Below are 20882 nucleotides of genomic sequence, written 5' to 3'. Positions count from 1 at the left end.
AAAAATTTTAATTACAAATTTGTTCAGTTGTAAAATGACTGATAAGGACATAATTATCCTCTTTTGTGTTAAAAAAAAAGTTGGGTTGCACGCTCAGTTTATCTTAAACCCTAACTCATCTTTTCATCTCTTTTCATCTAGAGGAAGAAAAAAAAAAAGATTTAGATGACTTTTTCGTTGAAGAAATAGAATATGATGCTTCTATGGAAGAGTTAGAAGATGATGCTTCTATGGAAGAGTTAGAAGATTATGTTTCTATTGAAGGGATAAAAGAATAATTTTGTATGGGGTCTTTTGCATTTGCCGTCGAAGTTTTCCTTTTGAATTTAGATACCTCTATGTTTTCCAATTGAATTTGCATACTTGTGACTTCAAGATCAGCAAAAAGGATTTGGGCAACATATCCTTAATTTTATTGCTTATCTGAATTTGGCTAACGTATGTTGAGAAACACAAAACTCACCTACGAAAATCTTTAAGCAAATCAAACAATTCTTTCCTTTTTTTTGTTGTTTCATTGTTGTGTGCATTTTAGAATGCTTGGAATGAATCAGCAGCACCCTGGCACGAGAGCCATTTGAAATACCACATCTGTGATGCATTATGAAAATTATATGTTCTTTTATAAGTTCATATGTATGCATATGTTAAAGGTTATTTTGAAAATAATAGTGGATGGGGAATTAACATTTTAATTTTTTAACTTTTTAAGAAGGGTGAGATTATAACGTGGGTGGAGAAATAAGACAATGGGATGGGTCTAGTAGCTCTCAAATTTTATTTGACATTTTAAATTTTCTATAAATAGATAGGAAAATATACTTGTGGAAAGTGTATAATGAGATTTTTAGGGTGCGTTTGTTGTACCGAACTGTCTCGGACTAGACTAGCTTCAGGGACTAAGTTGGACTGTCTTAAACTACATTAAGCTGGACTAGTTTAGTGAAGCGTTTGGTGCAGTGTTAGACTAAGAAACTAGACTAACAATAAATTATTATTATTATTATATTTTAATTTATTTTCTATTAAAAATATCAAAATGAATATATGAAAAAATAAAAGGGCATATCCCTCTTATTCTTCACGAATTGCAGGTGCTTTGCAACTTGGAGAATTATCAAACTTTCAACGACTCAAATTGATAGGCAAATAGAACCAATTTTGCAAATTAGAAGATGAACGAGCCTTGTATAAGATTTCTTGAACATTGGTTTCACCCTCACCAAACCACATGGTGAGCAGTTTAGGACCTTTGACACTGATGAACTAAGCTTGACGTTCATTTGCAATTGCCTTGGCCAAAAGAGTTTCCAAGCATCATGCGACTGTAGAAAAAGGACTTCTCTTGAATGGTCTTTTAAGAAAACAAAGCAGAAATTAGAAAGAGTTAGAAGCTTGTTGAATTAGGAAGCCCAGTACGATGTAAAAAAGGTTATCTGGGTTATGGATAAGAAAAGGGTGCTTTCTGTATGCTCAAAAGCTTCTTGATGATAGGATCACAAATCTGAGGACCCTATTCAACCTACAAGTAGCAATAGAAATGACAAATGGAGAAGATGACGTAGAAGGGAGCATAGCTCTAATATATTTTTGTGTTTGTAAATTCTGATCTGATTACAATAGTGAGAGCTAGTGCTCTTATTCAAGTCACAACTCATCATGCCAGCTAGCTAATTATAACAAACTTCACTAAAACAGGAATAAGCCTAATAATCCCAAGATTAAAACCTTTAATAGTGATTAAGCTAATCACTAATTACAAATCATATCATTACTCCCCTCCTTAAAGAACAACCTTGTCCTCAAGGTTAAAAAAAGAACTTGCTTTCTTTTTGAAATGTTCCATTGGGGTAGTGACTGTTCTGCACTTTGAATTTGACAAAATTGTGAGCATCGAACTCCATCAGCTGTAATTCAGTTTGTGTGTCAGTTATGGACTCCAAATCCTCATCAGCAGTATACACTACCGCCCACATGAGCAGTTGATACCGATTGCACACAGAATTCAGAGATCCTTGAACAAAGTCGGTAAAACCAAGACCTCACGACAAGAATTTCAGGCAGAATGGAGCTCGAAGTTATACTGTCAAAAATAGAAAATCGGAATCAACAGAAAACAAAACAAGGTTGCTATGTTACCTAGACCGAGTACATTGGTGAACATGCCAACTAGGAGGAAAATCATGCCTCCAATCCATTTTCCACTCATCATTTGTACCAACCACACTTCAACCTCCAATGCCCTGCAATTAGCTCGTAACTCCTAAACTGAAAGAAATGAACCCCATACAAAATGTGATGAGATTGTGATGAACAAAAACCAAAGTTCAGCTACAACTTTGAGTATTATCAATGGCATTCATAATATAATGTGCACTGCCAAATAATATACAACATGAAAAGGGGATGAAAAAGTGAATAACAAAAAGAGCACGAGAGATCGCATACGTAAACACAACTTGCAAGGCTCATCGCAAGTGAATCTAATTATCAAGAACAAAAATGCTAGATGCTAAATCGCAGTCCTAAAACAAACTCCGCAAACCAAAACCAAACATTCCAATTTAGACATGATATACTCTTATTCTCAACAACTGACAGACAATAGGGAACAAAAGCAACAATTCTTCATCTCCTCCAACAATTTCTTAACTTACCCCACTTAGCATTTTTGAAACGAAATATGAACTAAACCTTGTGATCTCAAGCTCCCAGCTTGAGCAAACAAAGTTCTACATAAAATTGCTCAAGCTTCGATTTTTCGCACGAACCAGGCACAAGAAAATGCCTAGCTAGAGAACCCAGATGCAGAAAACCAGAAGAAAAAAAAAGCCAGTGCAGAAGCAAATCAACCACAAACAACACAACCAAGAACAACCCAAAAAGCTGAAAATTAGAGAAAAATTACCAGAAAAGCAGTACTTGACAAACAACACAACCAAGAACAACCCAAAAGCTGAAAATTAGAGAAAAATTACTAGAAAAGCAGTACTAGGTTCAACTTCCCCAACTGAAAATATACACAAATTTTCAACTGAAAATAGTTCTAATGCATCCCACAAGATACCAATTAACCCATCCATTAATTTCAGTCAATAAAACATCATAAATGACCACAATAACACCAAGATAATACGCCAGAATAAACTGCAAAAGCCAATGCCATTTGGCCTTCCCGATTGACAAATTGAAAATCAAGGATTCCAATACCTCATGGTGACTTTTTGTGGTCCTCGTATTGTTTCCTTGTCTGCCAGTTGAGAGAAACCTGCAGATTTAGTGGCTCTTGCAACTCTTGCAGTTCTCAATATCTCGTAGTGGAACTGTAAGAAAATCGGGAAGTTTTGGATAAAGATTAAACCAAAATATGATAACATCAAATTTCTAGCAAAACGAAAGCAAGGAATGAGGAAAAAAATCACTTCAACTTACAAAAACTTATCAATCAATTCATAAAAGGAAAAATAGCAGATAAATTGAAAACAAATGGGTAGCAATCAAAACCCAGAAACCAATCAAATCTGAGAAATCAATCAAACCCACAAATCGATCAAAAACAAAAATCTATCAAAAGCTAGTAATAATTTCACGAATCTTCAAAACAAAATTGAAGAAAACTAAGAAGAGAAAGTGGCAGAGGAAGCCGTGATTTACGAGGACACAGGCGGTGGTCCTGAGATGGTCCAGCAAGGTTGTCAAGCAAGATGAGGAGTCGAGCAGAGCAAGGAGTCGAGTGGAACAACGCGAGAGAAAAGAATGGTCTTAGCAATCCAGTGGTATTTGGGGGTCTCGCTAAGACTATCTAGCGAGCCCCGTAGTCGAGTGAGTTTAATCCCACTGAAGCTAGTTACAGTTCGTGGTTGTTGGACGATTAATGAATGGCAAAAGTTGACCGTCTCATATTGGGGTCCTAAGTCATGTGAACATATTTCGTGGGTTGTTGGCCGGCAGAGTCCTAAAAGTAACATATGCCGATCCCTGGTCGGTATCGTTTATGGTTGAGACTAGGACGGTATTTGATCGTTGCCAAGCCTCGCAAAATGTCGACCATGGCATGCCAATGACATGCCAAGCGTCGCAAAATGGCATGCCAATAACATGTCAAGCCTCGCAAAATGTCTCCCTTCCTCTAACAAACATGAACTACACTAACACATAATCCAGTCTAGTCCAATCTCACTTAATGAGGGCAAACAAATGTCTTCTTAAAGTGCTAATAACAGTTCCCTTTTTTAATTCTTAATTTCGTATTTTATTCACTCAACGAAAATAGACTTTTTAATCAAAATAATTTTTAAGTATCTCTTTATTTTGTTTTTTTTTTTTTGAGGTTAAAAATCAATATAATTAGTTTTGATTTTTTTCACCATTATTTTAAATAATTTGTAAAAAATCTTCGTTAAATAGGATCAAATAAAAAAATATTCTCGAGTTTTGTCAAGTCATTTTGTCCTTATTTATTAAATTAAGGGTATTTTTATCATTTTAATCCTTATTAACAGAGATTTTTCACGAAAAGTCCAAAACCATTGATAGTGACAAATTGAGGGACTTTTATTGAATTATGTCAATATCAATGACCATTTTAGCTAAATTGGTAAATAAAATTCCTATTTAACAAAAAATAAATAAAAAATAAGAAATAAAAAAAATTAAAAATACTTGGAGTTGTGCATTTTTTTTAGTATACCCGAAAAATAAATAAACAAAATTCTTATTTAACAAAAAATAAATAGAAAAGGAGAAATAAAAAAATACCATGAGTGATACATCAATTATTAAATTTAAAAAAAAATATTAACTATTAGTATTATAACACTTAGTATATTTTCAAGATGCTAAAAGATTTCTCGTAGAACACCAACTAGAATCTGAAAGATTTTTCAATATGACCGGTACACAGAGTACAAATGATAGAATATGTGTACTAAAAAATTAATAACTTAAAAAATAAAACTTTTCATCACTTCTATTAAAATATCTAGCATTTGCCTACATACTTTGTATGTATAAACACATTCTTTTAGAAAAAGAGAATGAGAGAGGGAGAGAAAGAAAACGTGGGGGAGTGTGATGTTTTTGTTTTTGTTTTTTTTTTAATATTTTTTTAAAGTATTGGAGGTATTTTAACATCATCTGTAGGTGAGGTTTACAACAACAACAACAACAAAGCCTTTTCCCACTAAGTGGGGTCGGCTATATGAATCCTAGAACGCCATTGCGCTCGGTTTTGTGTCATGTCCTCCGTTAGATCCAAGTACTCTAAGCCTTTTCTTAGAGTCTTTTCCAAAGTTTTCCTAGGTCTTCCTCTACCCCTTCGGCCCTGAACCTCTGTCCCGTAGTCACATCTTCGAACCGGAGCGTCAGTCGGCCTTCTTTGCACATGTCCAAATCACCGGAACCGATTTTCTCTCATCTTTCCTTCAATTTCGGCTACTCCTACTTTACCTCGGATATCCTCATTCTCAATCTTATCCTTTCTCGTGTGCCCACACATCCCACGAAGCATCCTCATCTCTGCTACACCCATTTTGTGTACGTGTTGATGTTTCACCGCCCGACATTCTATGCCATACAACATCGCTGGCCTTATTGCCGTCTTATAAAAATTTTCCTTGAGCTTCAGTGGCCTACGACGGTCACACAACATGCTGGATGCACTCTTACACTTCATCCATCCAGCTCGTATTCTATGGTTGAGATCTCCATCTAATTCTCCGTTCTCTTGTAAGATAGATCCTAGGTAGCGAAAACGGTCGCTTTTTGTGATCTTCGCTAAATTGCTCCGGTCATTAGTGTGGATAAGTATATAAATGGATAGAGATAGGAAAGCAAACACAAGATGTACGTGGTTCACCCAGATTGGCTACGTCCACGGAATAGAAGAGTTCTCATTAATTGTGAAGGGTTTACACAAGTACATAGGTTCAAGCTCTCCTTTAGTGAGTACAAGTGAATGATTTAGTACAAATGACATTAGAGTACAAATGACATTAGGAAATATTGTGGGAGAATGATCTCGTAATCACGAAACTTCTAAGTATCGGAGTGTGGTATCGACTTGCCTTATCTGTCTCATAGGTAGATGTGGCAGCTTCTCTGGAAGTACTCTTCCTCCATCCAGGGGTGGTATCTTTAACTGGTGAAGATGCACAAGGTAATGTATCAATTTCACTTGAAGCTTACTTGTAGTTTCAGGCTTGGTCAAGCGCGATACAAACCATGTAGTAGGAGTCCCCCAAGTCGCCGAGCTAGGGGATTTGCTGAAAGAGGTGACAGACAAGGTAAGCAATCAGAGCTCCGGCTGATTGTTCACCTTCTCCCCATCTTGCAGCAGCATGAAGGATAAAGAGAAGAAAAATGAGAAGAGATGATATGGGATACTTTTGCTTTTGAAGAAGTAACTTTCCACATGCTTATTCTTGAACTGAGCTGGAGGGTTTTCTGGTTTCCTCCAGAGTATAAGGCCGACTGAAGAATTTGAGGGTCAAAACAAGTCCATCAAATCTAGAGTACGTTCGACCCTGCTGATATGGGATACTTTTGCTTTTGACAGAGTAATGGATGGATCGGGACGTGTGCTGTTACGCTTGTCTCCACATGCTTCCTTGTATCCTTCGCACTTGCCCTATCTGTTCCTCAAGCAGATGCGGTATCTTCCCTGGCAACATAAGATGTTGAAGATGAGTACTCGAGAGCAATGCCAGGTAAGTAATCAGGTAAGGGGTTCCAGGCTGTCAGTTCCTGGCTGGGAGCTTGATTTCAAGTGCTGACTGATTGCTCTCTTTCTCCTTGTCTTGCAGGTAAAAACAAGGCCAAAGGAAAAGACAGGGAAAAAGCATGATATGGGATACTCTTGCTTTTAACCCTGATGATATGAGATATTCTTGCTCTAGTATAGCTTGTTTGCAGAGGTATTATCGGGGGGAAAGAAAGCTGAATATTTCGAAAGGCTTCGTTGGGAGTGCCCTCTCAGATATGAGGAAGGGTTGAGCATTTTTGCAGGTCTGCCTGTCCGTTGGGGATGGAGGTCGACATATATAGGAGTCTCCCTAACAACAAGTAGTAATGCTATTCCTTTACCCTGCTTGGTCATAGCACGGTAGTGGGAGCTGCCAGCTTCACATGTTTTAACTCTGTCAGAGCACTTTGAAAATGTGGTATGTGGTATCTGGCTCTCGAGATTCGGAGAACGATGCTTCTTCGATTTTTGAGAAAGCAATCATGGTGGGGGTCTGGCTCTCGAGATTCGGGGAGCAGTTTCTTCGATTTTTGAGAAAGTAATCATGTTGGGAGTCTGGCTCTCGAGATTCGGAAGGCGGTGCCTCTTCGATTTTGGAGTAAGCAATCTTGTTGGGAGTGTTTTCTCGGATGTGAGTAAAGGTTGGGCATGTTTGCTAGTCTACCTTGCCACGAAGCACGGAGGTTGACACATAGGGACTTTCCAATTATCCAGCAGTGGTACTGTTCCTTTACCCTTGTGGGTAATAATATGGTAGCTAGACCTTCAAAATTTATGTGTCTAAACTTTGTGAGTGCTGTTTCTTTGCTATTCTTTTACCTTTCTTGGTCAGAGCGATGTAGTGGGAGCTGCAAGCTTCACGTGCTCAACTTTGGCAGAGACTTTGACAAAGTTATCTGTGGTACCCATGAGCTATTGTTGCGTGTGGGAAGTGGGTGATTGAACAGTAAGATTCATGTGCTTTCTACTTCACCAGAAGTCTTCGACAGAATGCCCATAATTTCCGCAAAGCTGAGTGTGCGTGTGACAGGTGCTGACAAGGCTAGAAAAGAAGGTGCCTCTTTGATTTCTGAGATCGGCCCTCGTGGTCTCTGAGCAGCCCAGCTTTTGAGAAAGCGAGCGCCTCTTCGATTTTTGAGAAAACAATTATGTTGGGGGTCTGGCTCTCGAGATTCGGGGAGCAGTGTCTCTTCGATTTTTGAGAAAGTAATCATGTTGGGAGTCTGGCTCTCGAGATTCGGAGGGCGGTGCCTCTTCGATTTTAGAGCAAGCAATCTTGTTGGGAGTGTTTTCTCGAATGTGAGTAAAGGTTGGGCATGTTTGCTAGTCTACCTTGCCACGAAGCACAGAGGTTGACACACAGGGACTTTCCAATTATCCAGCAATGGTACTGTTCCTTTACCCTCTCTTCGATTTTTGAGAAAGTAGTCATGTTGGGAGTCTGGCTCTCGAGATTCGGAGGACGGTGCCTCTTCGATTTTGGAGCAAGCAATCTTATTGGGAGTGTTTTCTCGAATGTGAGTAAAGGTTGGGCATGTTTGCTAGTCTACCTTGCCACGAGGCACAGAGGTTGACACACAGGGACTTTCCAATTATCCAACAGTGGTACTGTTCCTTTACCCTTGTGGGTAATAATATAGTAGCTAGACCTTCAAAATTTATGGGTCTAAACTTTGTTAGTGCTGTTTCTTTGCTATTCTTTTACCCTTCTTGGTCAGAGCGATGTAGTGGGAGCTGCAAGCTTCACGTGCTCAACTTTGGCAGAGAACTTTGGCAAAGTTATCTGTGGTACCCATGAGCTATTGTTGCGTGTGGGAAGTGGGTGATTGGACAGTAAGATTCATGTGTTTTCTACTTCCCCAGAAGTCTTCGACAGAATACCCATAATTTCCGCAAAGCTGAGTGTGCGTGTGACAGGTGCTGACAAGGCTGGAAAAGTAGGTGCCTCTTCGATTTCTGAGATCGGCCCTCGTGGTCTCTGAGGAGCCCAGCTTTTGAGGAAGCGAGCGCCTCTTCGATTTCTGATATCGACTTTTGTGGTCTTTGAGCAGCCCAACTTTTGAGAAAGCAAACACCTCTTCGATTTATGAAATCAACCCTCGTGGTCTCTAAGCAGCCCAGCTTTTGAGAAAGCAAACGCCTCTTCGATTTCTGAGCAGGCGCCTCTTCGATGTCTGAAGCTCCGTCGAGTGCAGCTTTTTATAGGGGCTGGCATTAAGTTCCAAAGCACACTTGAATCTCCACCAGTAGAAGCTCCATTCTTGCACTTCTAAGATCTTGATTTGTCCGACCTCTTCTCTCTTTAATACCTTTGAAAAATGTCTGGCCCCTCAGACCGTCGTTTTGACTTGAACCTTGTTGAAGAGGCAGCCCCGCCTTCTCCAGACAACATATGGCGCCCATCCTTCGTCTCCCCTACTGGTCCTCTTACCGTTGGGGATTCCGTGATGAAGAACGATATGACCGCTGCGGTGGTGGCCAGGAACCTTCTCACTCCCAAAGATAACAGACTACTTTCCAAACGGTCTGATGAGTTAGCTGTTAAGGATTCACTGGCTCTCAGTGTTCAGTGTGCAGGTTCTGTGTCTAATATGGCCCAACGCCTATTTGCTCGAACCCGCCAAGTTGAATCATTGGCGGCCGAAGTGATGAGTCTCAAACAGGAGATTAGAGGGCTCAAGCATGAGAATAAACAGTTGCACCGGCTCGCACATGACTATGCTACAAACATGAAGAGGAAGCTTGACCAGATGAAGGAAACTGATGGTCAGGTTTTATTTGATCATCAGAGATTTGTGGGTTTGTTCCAAAGGCATTTATTGCCTTCGTCTTCTGGGGCTGTACCGCGTAATGAAGCTCCAAATGATCAACCTCTGATGCCTCCTCCTTCTAGGGTTCTGTCCAGTACTGAGGCTCCGAATGATCCCCCTCCGATGCCTTCTCTTTCTGGGGCTCTACCGACTGCTGAGACTTCTCCTAAGCAACCTTTGTGAAGGCTCCATCTTGTTTGTTTATTTTGACTCATGTATATGTACATATTTGTAGCTTATCGGAGATATCAATAAATAAGTTTTCCTTCATTTCAACGTATTGTGTTAAATACACCAAAGCCTTCTTCGCTAAGTTCTTTGAATTTTCTTTTGTTGAAGCTTGTATGTTGAAGCTTTCTGAGTGGAGCATGTAGGTTGAGGTAGTGTTCCCTTAATTTTTCGAGTGAGGAAAACTTCTCGGTTGGAGACTTGGAAAATCCAAGTCACTGAGTGGGATCGGCTATATGAATCTTAGAACGCCATTGTGCTCGGTCCTGTGTCATGTCCTTCGTTAGATCCAAGTACTCTAAGTCTTTTCTTAGAGTCTCTTCCAAAGTTTTCCTAGGTCTTCCTCTACCCCTTCGGCCCTGAACCTCTGTCCCATAGTCGCATCTTCTAATCGGAGCGTCAGTAGGCCTTCTTTGCACATGTCCAAACCACCGTAACCGATTAAATAAAAAAAAAGTAAAATTTAGACATGTGAAATTACATTATTGCCCATCATTTTTTTTGTGTGATAGAAGATTAATTTATCTTTTTATTCTCCTTTAGTTGATAAAAAAAAATTCATTAATTAGTAGAGACAATTCCGTTTACAATAAAAAATTTATCCGAGAATCTAACCTCGAAGCAACACACTAAAATAACACAATTCACATAGGCATATGGCAGGAACGCGGGATGCGGAGGGCATTCGTTTCTCATACGCCAACGTAACGGACATACCGTTGCCTCAGCTAGCCTCACAAGAAACCACCAAACCCCCCTCTCTCTCTCTCTCCCTCCCTCCCTCCTCCCTCCCTCCCTTCCTTCACAGAAACCCCATTTACCATCTTCATCGATTCAATCACTTTCTTACGTCGGATGTAAAAAAAAGCCCCATAAAATTACAGACATCATGGTGGTGGTGGGTTTTTAACTCCCATTGCCTTCTTTTGCAGCGTGCCAAGAAGGTATGCTGTTTATATTTATGATCATTTTCTATTTTTATTTATTTAAATGCATGTATTTATTCTGGGATTGATTGTGTTATTTGTGTGATCTGCTTGGCCTGGTTTTATGGATCAGGAATTTAATTTGGATTTTTGGATATAATATTTCTTGGCCCTGCAAAGTTTTCCTCCATATTTTGTGTGATCAATGGGGATATCGCGTGACAATGTTCATGGACTCACTCTTGCGGTTTCTTCAAGCATTTTCATTGGCACTAGTTTTATCATCAAGAAGAAAGGTCTTAAAAAGGCCGGCGCTACAGGAACCAGAGCAGGTTTCATTCCCTTTTCCGTTGCGCCTTTATCGTTATTTAGAGTCTTGAATCCTCAAATATCTTTGGAAATTTGCCTACAATTTCGTTGTTTTCGTCGATGTTTTGTTAATTGAGTTTGTGGATTTTCGGATTCAGGATTAGGAGGGTATACGTACTTGTATGAACCCTTGTGGTGGGCTGGGATGATAGCAAGTAAGTTTAATCATCTCTTGTTCTAATTGCTTTGTTTGTTAGCATTGTTGCATTCTTTAAGTTATTTTTTGGTTTTTTTTTTCTGGATTCTTCATTCTTGTTGGACGTGTTTATAAATTCAGCCCTTCTTTTGTCTCTCTCCGCCCATTTTTTGTCCAATGAATTTGTTTTTCTCCTCGCAAGGAAAGGCCGCATCTGCCATCATTTACTTATTTGGAATCTTTTATATTGTTCGTTGTTGTGCTTTGCTACATCATAGAGCGGTATGGCTGTGCAACCTGTAATATGTTGGCTGCATAGCCAAGGTAGAGTATCTGAACGTCGACTTATTTGTGGTGGAGTAAGATAAATCAACATTCAATCTCTATGGTGGGTTTTCACTAAGAATGAAATAGTGTTCATATCCAAAGGCGAACAATGCCCTAGCTTCTGTAGTATGCTGCTTTTCCAAGGCCGGAGAAGGGCATAGACCACTCGCCTTCGTTTGATAAGTCAACATTCGGTACCAAATTTGAATATGGATTTGGATAGTGATGAGTCTCCTAGTCTCCTTAAACGCTATCGGCATCAGTTCTTCAAAAAACAAAATTAAGAACCTCCAGAAGAAAGTATATTGGATTCCTTTTCTGTACAAGTATCACAGTCAGGCAGACCGATAGTAGGCATTCGTTTGTCGGGACACTGAACTTTGGATGATTATTGGCCAACTGTTGATATCAAACTTCAAAAATTTGAGATTATGGGTTTTTATAGACCTAAAATTACAAAAACAACAACAACAACAACAACAACAAAGCTTTTTCCCACTAAGTGGGGTCGGCTATATGAATCCTAGAACATCATTGCGTTCGGTTCTATGTCATGTCCTCCGTTAGATCCAAGTACTCTAAGTCTTTTCTTAGAGTCTCTTCTAAAGTTTTCCTAGGTTTTCCTTTATCCTTTCGGCCATGGACCTCTATCCTGTAGTCGCATCTTCTAATTTGAGTGTTAGTAGGCCTTCTTTGCACATGTCCAAACCACCGTAACTGATTTTCTCTCATCTTTCCTTCAATTTCGGCTACTCCTACTTTACCTCAGATATCCTCATTCCTAATCTTATCATTTCTTGTGTGCCATCACATCCAACGAAGCATCTTCATCTCCGCTACACCCATTATATGTACGGTTGATGCTTCGCCGTCCAACATTTCGTGACATACAACATCGCCAGCCTTATTGCCATCCTATAAAATTTTCCCTTAAGCTTCAGTGGCATACGGCGGTCACACAACACACCGGATACACTCTTCCACTTCATCCATCTAGCTTGTATTCTATGATTGAGGTCTCCATCTAATTCTCCATTCTTTTGCAAGATAGATCCTAAGTAGCGAAAATGGTCGCTCTTTGGTACTTCCTGATCTTCGATCCTCATCCCTAACTCATTTTGGCCTTCATTTGCACTGAACTTGCACTCCATATATTCTGTCTTTGATCGACTTAGGCGAAGACCTTTAGATTCCAACACTTCTCTCCAAAGGTTAAGCTTCGCATTTACCCCTTCCTGAGTTTCATCTATCAACACTATATCGTCTGCGAAAAGCATACACCAACTTGTATTCTATGGATGCACTCTTCCACTTCATCTATCCAGCTTGTATTCTATGGTTGAGGGTCTCCATCTAATTCTCCATTCTTTTGCAAGATAGATCATAGGTAGCGAAAGCGGTCACTCTTTGGTACTTCCTGATCTCTAATCCTCACCCCTAACTCATTTTGGCCTCCATTTGCATTGAACTTGCACTTCATATATTTTGTCTTTGATCGGCTTAGGCGAAGACCTTTAGATTCCAACACTTCTCTCCAAAGGTTAAGCTTTGCATTTACCGCTTCCTGAGTTTCATCTATCAACACTATATTGTCTGCGAAAAACCAAGGAATATCATATTGAATATGTCCTGTTAACACATCCATTACCAATGCAAAAAGGTAAAGACTTAAAGATGAGCATTGATATAACCCTACAGTTATGGGGAAGCTTTCGGTTTGTGAGTTCTTACGGCAGTCTTTGCTCCATTATACATATCCTTTATAGACCTAAAATTACTAAAAGCACAAATTAAACTCTTTACATGATGTCATTTCGGGAAGACTTCCAAATTGTAATTAGAACTAGTAATTTATATGTCCAAACCTTAAAAAAGAGCCAGCGGAAAAGAACGAGATCTTCCTTCACTTTGTGTGGTTATACCGAAGAAGCTCATTTCCGAGCTTTGCTTGATTCACTTTGTGTGGTTATACCGAAGAAGCTCATTGCCGAGCTTTGCTCTGAGATCGGAAATGCAGATAGTCATGATGGTCATGGACAGAAAGTTGTGCGCAAAAATGGTTAAACAATGACCTTCACTTTGATCCGATCTGAAAGCATTTTCTTCTGGATTCTTTCTGGTTTTTGCTTTGTCTACTAGAACTGTGGAAAAGGTGGCTTTGGGTCGGGTGTTAGGAGTGCTTTTGATCACACCATTTTACATGATACTCAACTGACACGCTCTGGATATTCTACATGATTTAATTATCTGTACTCGGATATAACTTTTATTTAGGTTGAAGGGGTTATGTGTGTGAGAGAACGGAACAGTGACATCCTTGACTTTGTTTCTCCAGGGGCAATATGCAAATATTATTTGAAACAAGGGGATGATATTGTGGTTTCATTAACAGCCTCAAGTTTTCCATCCATACGTTATGTTTTGATCGGAAAATCTATATGAAATCGAAGGGATTATCCAATTGGTGTTTTCAACCAATGTTATAGATGTCCTGTTAAGATAAATTACAAAACCAGAGGTCTTGGAACAACGTAAATCCAACCGTAAATCTGCAAGAAATGTAAATAACACAAGATGTATCGTGGTTCACCCCAAGGTTTGGGCTACGTCCACACTGATATTGTTGTATTTCTGATGGAGAGAGAGCTCTGAATGAGAGTGAGAGCTTTGAGAGGATGAGGAGGGCTTAAGAAATGGCCTCCCCTAATTATGAGGGTGAGGGGTCCTTTTATAGAATAAGGACTCCTCACTTATTACATATTTGCCAATTCCTTTATTACATAATTACATTTAAGTCCCTCGAGTATTTATACGAGGTCCTAAATATGGTATAAACAAAACTTTCAATTTGTTTCAAATTTTTTTATGGGATTTTTTTTTTCAAATTATTGCATGCTAAGTTAGAATTGTTTATCGGAGAATTACTGTGGTTGACACTCATTTGCTAATGCTGAGTTTATTCTCTTTCTCAGTGATTGTTGGGGAGATAGCTAACTTTGCGGCTTATGCATTTGCTCCGGCAATTCTCGTAACTCCCTTGGGAGCTTTAAGTATTATTGTCAGGTATGAAACATCTTGACACTGCCCTCGTCTATTTTTGTTATATCCTTTGTCTGCCGGTTGATGTATTAAACATATGGGCTTGTGCGTGTATACACACATGCTGTTGTGATAGCAGTGTTTGCGTGTGAGTGTTTTTATAAGGACGACATTTTTTTTTCCAGTGCAGTGCTTGCTCATTTTGTTTTGAAGGAAAAATTGCATATTTTTGGTGTGCTTGGTTGTGTTCTTTGCGTGGTGGGTTCTGTAAGTATTGTATTGCATGCTCCACAAGAGAAACCAATATATTCCGTTAAGCAAGTATGGCATCATGCTACGCAGCCAGGTATTTGCAGCTTTACTTTAGTCTCTTAGTTTATGAACATCCGAGACAGAGTTAGTACAACTAATTTCGTTATTCACAGGTTTCATCATCTACACATGTATAGTATTGATTCTGGTTGCTGTCCTCATTGTCCGATATGTGCCACGCTACGGGCAAACCCACATGATCGTCTATGTTGGTATCTGTTCACTCATGGGATCTCTTACGGTCTGTTTCATAATTTTGAAGCTCGTTGATGTTATTAATTGTGGTGTACCATAAAGTAATCCTTCTATTACCTCTGATTCCTCTACAGGTTATGAGTGTGAAGGCAGTGGGAATAGCTCTGAAGCTGACGTTTTCCGGAACAAATCAATTTAAATTCTTCGAGACTTGGATTTTTGTGTTGATAGTGACAGTATGCTGTCTTTTTCAGATCAACTACTTAAACAAGGTATATAGTTCCCAAGAAACCGCGTCCATTCTGTTTACCGTTGTAGTTTTCGTTATCTACAAAGTTAGAGAATCAGAGTTGTTGATTAATTTGATTTAGTGTCTGGACAGTTTGAAGATTACAAGATAATCAAACTTTTGAACCTTGTCAAATTCGATAAGTTGCTAAAAATTGAGAAGCGAAGGCCAAACTCGTAAGAAAGTTTCAGATGCTGTATAGAAACACACACAGTTGGGGTCCTGAAATATCAGTTATTTAGTGTTAGACACCGTGCACTTAACTGACTCTAAATCTTGTTATCCGGCGAATGCTTAGTCCATATTGTCTATGCAATTTTTGCAGGCTCTTGACACGTTTAACACTGCCGTCATATCTCCAGTCTACTACGTTATGTTCACAATATTCACCATTCTTGCCAGTGTGATCTTGTTCAAGGTACATTTACTTTCAAAATGTTTGTAGTGCTTCGATTTGTCTCGCTCTTTTGGCATCGACGAGAATCATTTTCTACAGATGCTAAATACTCGGTTTTATTCACAATCCGGTTTTTAACCTTCCTTTCGGTTGCAGGACTGGGAGTCACAAAATGGATCACACATAGTGACTGAACTGTGTGGTTTCATCACTATATTATCCGGTACATTTCTCCTTCACAAAACAAAGGACATGGGAAATGATCCACCCAAGGAACCCTCCGGATTCAAAAGTCCGAGCCACTTAGATTCATCCTCGAATTCCTGATAGCCGCGCCGCAGATGGTGAAGTTTATGCACTGGTACGGTATCAGGTTGCAGTTTGTTGTTTGTAGGGACTCCCCCATACTTGAGTCTCCATTTGTTTTTCCTTTTTCTTGAACATGTTTTCTTGTATGGTTAAATAAGATTTACAGCAGTTTGGGGGAATTTGTTACTGATGAAATTAAATTACAGGAAATGATGAAATTTATAAATTCTTTTAGTGAAGAAAAGTGCTTCTTACTCACCATCCATATGTTCTTGCTTTAGCTGAACTTGTGCTTTTGCTAAAAGCACCCAGAGAAGAAAAGGATTGGCATACTTCAAAAGTGAATTGTTAAAAAATGAAAGGCTGGAGGCAACTCAGGCAAGTAGGAAGCCTTGCCTTGCCTTTAAAAGTGAATTGTCACGCCGATGTAGTGTGAGTCTAAAGTTTTCAAATATCGAAGTTAGATTTAGAAAAATTAATGAGAATTCATAATATAATTTCTTGGCTTAGAAACAATTACCTTAGTCTAAGATTTTCGAATGTCTTAAGATTTTTTTTTGAACAAACTATATTTTCTACACCTAAGAGGAATGGGGTGGACTTAGCCTCACAATGGGCTAGCAATCATGTGGTTCGAATTCGCCTTGGGGCGAAAATCGAACCTAAAACCTTTCGCTTGCAAGTAAAAAGAAATATCACTAGACCATAATACTAGGTGATCAATGTCTAAGTTAGATTTAGTAAATTAATGAGAATTCATAATTATGGTTTGTTAGATTAGAGTTTTTGTCTATCAAGTCAATTAGTCGTTTCACCCGACTTAGGCCTGCTTTGGTATTGATGTGATTCTGAAAAAAACTGGTATCAAAAAAAGCTGGGAGCTGTTTTTGTGTTTGGTAAACATTCAGCTTTAACTTTTTTTCACAGTTTTGGGTAAAAAAAAAGCCATAAACAAGAAGCTGCAAAGCCCATCTTCGAAAAACTGATTTTTTTTTCACATTTGTTTTACATAAAAGTTTACCAAAGACTATAATACTGCTTTTTTTTTTCAAAAGCACTTTTACAAAAAAGTTTACTAAATGCTCTGCTGCTTTATTTCATAGCTGCTTATTCTCACAACACAGCAGAAGCAACTTCTTTTCAAATCACAGCAATACCAAACCAACCCTACTATACAAACACATTTGCGCCCTTTTATTCACATTAAATTTAGGGAGCTTCTATTTAAACCCATTAAATATAAAATGGTAGAATAATTGGTGGTGAACGGAAGTCTTGCTAGATTTTGACGGCGGCGTCTCCAACAATAGAAGTTGAGTTATGAGAATAAGTATTTTAACCGATTGAAGATGAATATTTTTATAAATGAATAGGTTACAAAATATTTCTAATATTACTTCGACATAGCCTTAATTTTAAACCACAATTTTAACCCATTATGATTTGTTTGTGGTTTAAAATTGGGGCAACAAAAGCATACAATTTGGTTCGTTGTTTGGAATTTAGATCCTCTCCGGATCCCCTCACTTTTTAAACCACAATTTTAACCCATTATGATTTGTTTGTGGTTTAAAATTGGGGCAACAAAAGCATACAATTTGGTTCGTTGTTTGGAATTTAGATCCTCTCCGGATCCCCTCACTAGGGATCCTGGGGATCCCCTCACTAGGGATCCTGGGGATCCCCTCACTAGGGATCCTGGGGATCAATGCATAGTAACCGTTCATCAAAGATCGTGCGGTCAAAATTAAATGCTTTTTATATTTTAAAAAGTAAAATAGTCTCGTTTTACTTGAAAAATATAAAATAAAAAAATTATGACCGCACGATTTTTTATGAACGGTTACTATGCATTGATCCATAAGATCTCAGTAAGAAGATTCGAAGATAATCTAAATCCCGTTGTTTAGACCCAAAACCGTACCAACCCAAACTATGGCCAGCCATAATCAAGAAGTCATTTCCCTTTGAAAAATGGACCAAAGTGGGTAAACAAATAAGTTTTAGGAGCGAATTCGTAATAAGCCATTTCTTTTAGATCAATAAATAATAAAAGCTTGAAACAAAATAAAATAAAATAAAACCACAAAAAATTTCGGACATACCAATTCTGCTTCCCCTTGTGTCTAGTTTATCTACTCCGGTAGTTCGACACCGAATTTTTCAAGTCCGCAGTTAAAACTGTTGGTCCTCCTCCTAACTATCTGAGTCAATAGATTCAGAAAACTACAGGAATCCCCACAGATCACTCTCCCACAACTCCCCCTCACTTTCTCTGCCAATTTTCCCGAGAAAATCCCCACCACGGGTTCTCAATCTCCTTCCCAAGGTAAGCTCTCACTCCATTCTCTCTACTTTGCTGCTCAATTCTCATGTTTTCTCGATCTGGGTGTGTTAGATTTTATCTGTTAGGCATTAGCCCCTAGGATTTGAGGTTGTTTTTGCACAGTAAAGATTGGTTCTTGGGCACAAAAATGATGCCGTCGAGAAGAAAGAAGTGGACAGAGTCCGAGGAGAGAACTCTGATCGACAGATATGGAGAGATGGTCTCTGATGGGACCCTTGCTAAAATGAAAACCAGAGAGAAAAAGTTTAAACCCATTGCCTGCTATGTGAATTCTGTGCACCATGTTCGAGACCCGATTGCGTATCGTTGGCAGTGGTCTTGGAAGGATGTTTCCACCAAGGTCCAGAACATGAGGCACCAGTATTTGCTTGTCAAGCAGAAGATTAAGAAGCAGCAACCCGAGTGTAATTCGGGGGGCGGTGGGGGTGGTGGTGGACCTGATGGTGGTGGTAGTAGTGGTGGTGGGAGTGGGGAGTGTAGTGAGGAGGAGTTTGATTGGATGGAGGGCCTTGCGCATTGGTCGAATTTTTTGAGGTATAAGGAGGTTTTTGGGGATGTGGAGATTGTGAGTAATAGTGGTAATGATTTGGTGGTGTCTGTGAATGGGGATGGTGAGAATGGTGGGAGGTTTGTGGGGAGTGGGAGGGGAATGGGGCTTGTGGACTTTGGGCAATTGGGGCATTCAGATGGGGATTTTGGGGCGGGGATTGATGGGGTTGAGAATGCAGTGATGGGTTTGGGATTTGAGTTTGACGGGGAGGAGGGAGAGGAGAATTTTAATCGTTGTGATCGGTTGAGGCAGGATGGAGATGACAAGTTTGTGTTTGAAGAAGTTGAGCAAAATGGTCATAATTTAAAGAAGAGGAAGAAGAAGAGGGAGGTGTCGACGGGGTTGGGAAAGAAGAAGGCATGGGCCTTTCTAGGTAACCAACTGGGCAAGTTGAAGAAAATGGAGGCACGGTTTGAGCATCGCGAGGCAGAGAGAGAACGGGACAGACGGAGGAGTGAGAATTTTAGAATGGAGTGTGAGCAAGAACGAGAGCAGAAATGGGAGGAATGGGCAAATAAAAAGGAGACGCAAGAGAAGACAAGAGAGAAGTTAAAGAAGCAGAGGATTCTAGAATGGGAAGCATTAGCATTAGAGAAGGAGAGTGAAGAGAGAGAAAGAAGAAGAAAAGAGGACGAGTTGATTCATGAGAGGGAATGGGAGGAGAGGATGAATAGGAGGAGAACAGAATGGAAGACGAGGATTGATGAAATGTTGGCTCACCACCGGGCAGAGATGGGCCAGATGCAGACTCGTATTCTTCATGAGCAACAAAGCCTTACAAGCCAGTTACTTGGGATTGTCTCTCAGTGGCCTGCTCATCCAGCTGGACAGTCTGATCATACAAGTGCTAGTAACCATTATTTATCACAAATGATGCAGAACTTGCACCATGTGAATATTTTGGTTCATGATGATGCTAGGGTTGACGGAGAAAATCAAGATGATCAATACATTCTCGATGGATAACGCTTTACCTTGAAGAAACTGCTCTCTGCTCTGTATGTATGAATGTCTGCAGTATCGTGGGAATTGTAAAGGTTAGAAATTTGTTTAATGCACTCCGATTTGTACTTTGTTCAATTAGGTATGGTTATTGACTGATCTATCGAGCTTGAAATCAAGTCAATAAGGACCATGAGCCCAACTCTAAATTTTTATGTAACTATTGTGTTTAAATTGAATAATTTTCTTTGTCCCTCAATAACGTTTTGGCAATATGAGTGTGAAATCAAGCCGTTTTGATAGGTATTGTGACTTCTACCTTCCACTTAAAGCTCCTTTTGGCCGGGCGTATCTGACCTAGGTTCATGTCAGAAGAAGTTAGTTTTGTTCTTGCTGTCCTTTATTCTACAATTCTAAAGAGATAAGTACTCCGAGAGACCATGCTTACAATGTGAACTTTTTGTAACTCTGGCATTCCACCTTCCTTTACTATGATACTGCGTATGACTTTGCTTGTAATGAGCAATACATGCATGTACTTGTGTGTCTTTTTGCCCATGTGAAAAGAGGAGGATTAGCATTACTGTAGTTGATGTATAAGTAACATCCTTTTTGTTCAAGGGATTCGACCAGCAGATAAAATTATAAAACTGACCTGGACCTTGATCTCCTGCGGAGCCCTGAGTAAGCGGTGTCAGGTTAGTATGGTTCTCCTCCCCACTCTGATTCAGGAGCTTCTTCTTTAGCCCGTTATTGTTTTTAGTGTATAATGATGTAGTACGAAAAAGCACTTCGTTATTCTGTTTATCTTGCATCCTTGGGTGCTTCAAATGTAAAGATGTGGATGGTGTGGTGCGTATTTGCAAATTAATACCAAAACTAAGATGATGATATAGTTTGTGTTTGGCTTTCAGAGAATGACATATACATATATATATATATATATTTTTTTTAACACTCCAAA

General features: G+C 39.3%; 2 protein-coding genes across 2 annotated transcripts; both read left to right on the top strand.

The window, feature by feature from the left end:
- Positions 1–10485: 10485 nt before the first annotated feature.
- Positions 10486–16323, top strand: LOC103443424 (probable magnesium transporter NIPA2). The gene is made up of 9 exons (XM_008382264.4): positions 10486–10724; positions 10840–11038; positions 11174–11230; positions 14511–14601; positions 14763–14923; positions 15003–15130; positions 15219–15356; positions 15699–15791; positions 15927–16323. Exons 2-9 carry the CDS (start codon positions 10912–10914, stop codon positions 16095–16097), a joined length of 966 nt encoding a protein of 321 aa, XP_008380486.3. The 5' UTR covers positions 10486–10724; positions 10840–10911; the 3' UTR covers positions 16098–16323.
- A 1859-nt stretch (positions 16324–18182) lies between these two features.
- LOC103443425 (stress response protein NST1-like) lies at positions 18183–20816 on the top strand. The gene is made up of 2 exons (XM_017334061.3): positions 18183–20013; positions 20222–20816. Exon 1 carries the CDS (start codon positions 18554–18556, stop codon positions 19940–19942), a length of 1389 nt encoding a protein of 462 aa, XP_017189550.2. The 5' UTR covers positions 18183–18553; the 3' UTR covers positions 19943–20013; positions 20222–20816.
- The last annotated feature ends 66 nt before the right edge of the window (positions 20817–20882 follow it).

Source organism: Malus domestica, chromosome 04, assembly GCF_042453785.1.
Source record: "Malus domestica chromosome 04, GDT2T_hap1".
In the NCBI taxonomy this organism is placed as follows: domain Eukaryota; kingdom Viridiplantae; phylum Streptophyta; class Magnoliopsida; order Rosales; family Rosaceae; genus Malus; species Malus domestica.
This window is presented reverse-complemented; position numbering and strand designations above follow the sequence as displayed.

Excerpts from the sequence above, each read along its gene's own strand:
- LOC103443424 (XM_008382264.4), top strand. The coding sequence starts at position 10,912 with ATGGGGATATCGCGTGACAATGTTCATGGACTCACTCTTGCGGTTTCT. Across the intron at positions 14,924-15,002 it reads GCATCATGCTACGCAGCCAG|GTTTCATCATCTACACATGT; the intron begins GTATTTGCAGCT and ends CGTTATTCACAG. Across the intron at positions 15,131-15,218 it reads CACTCATGGGATCTCTTACG|GTTATGAGTGTGAAGGCAGT; the intron begins GTCTGTTTCATA and ends ATTCCTCTACAG.
- LOC103443425 (XM_017334061.3), top strand. The coding sequence starts at position 18,554 with ATGATGCCGTCGAGAAGAAAGAAGTGGACAGAGTCCGAGGAGAGAACT.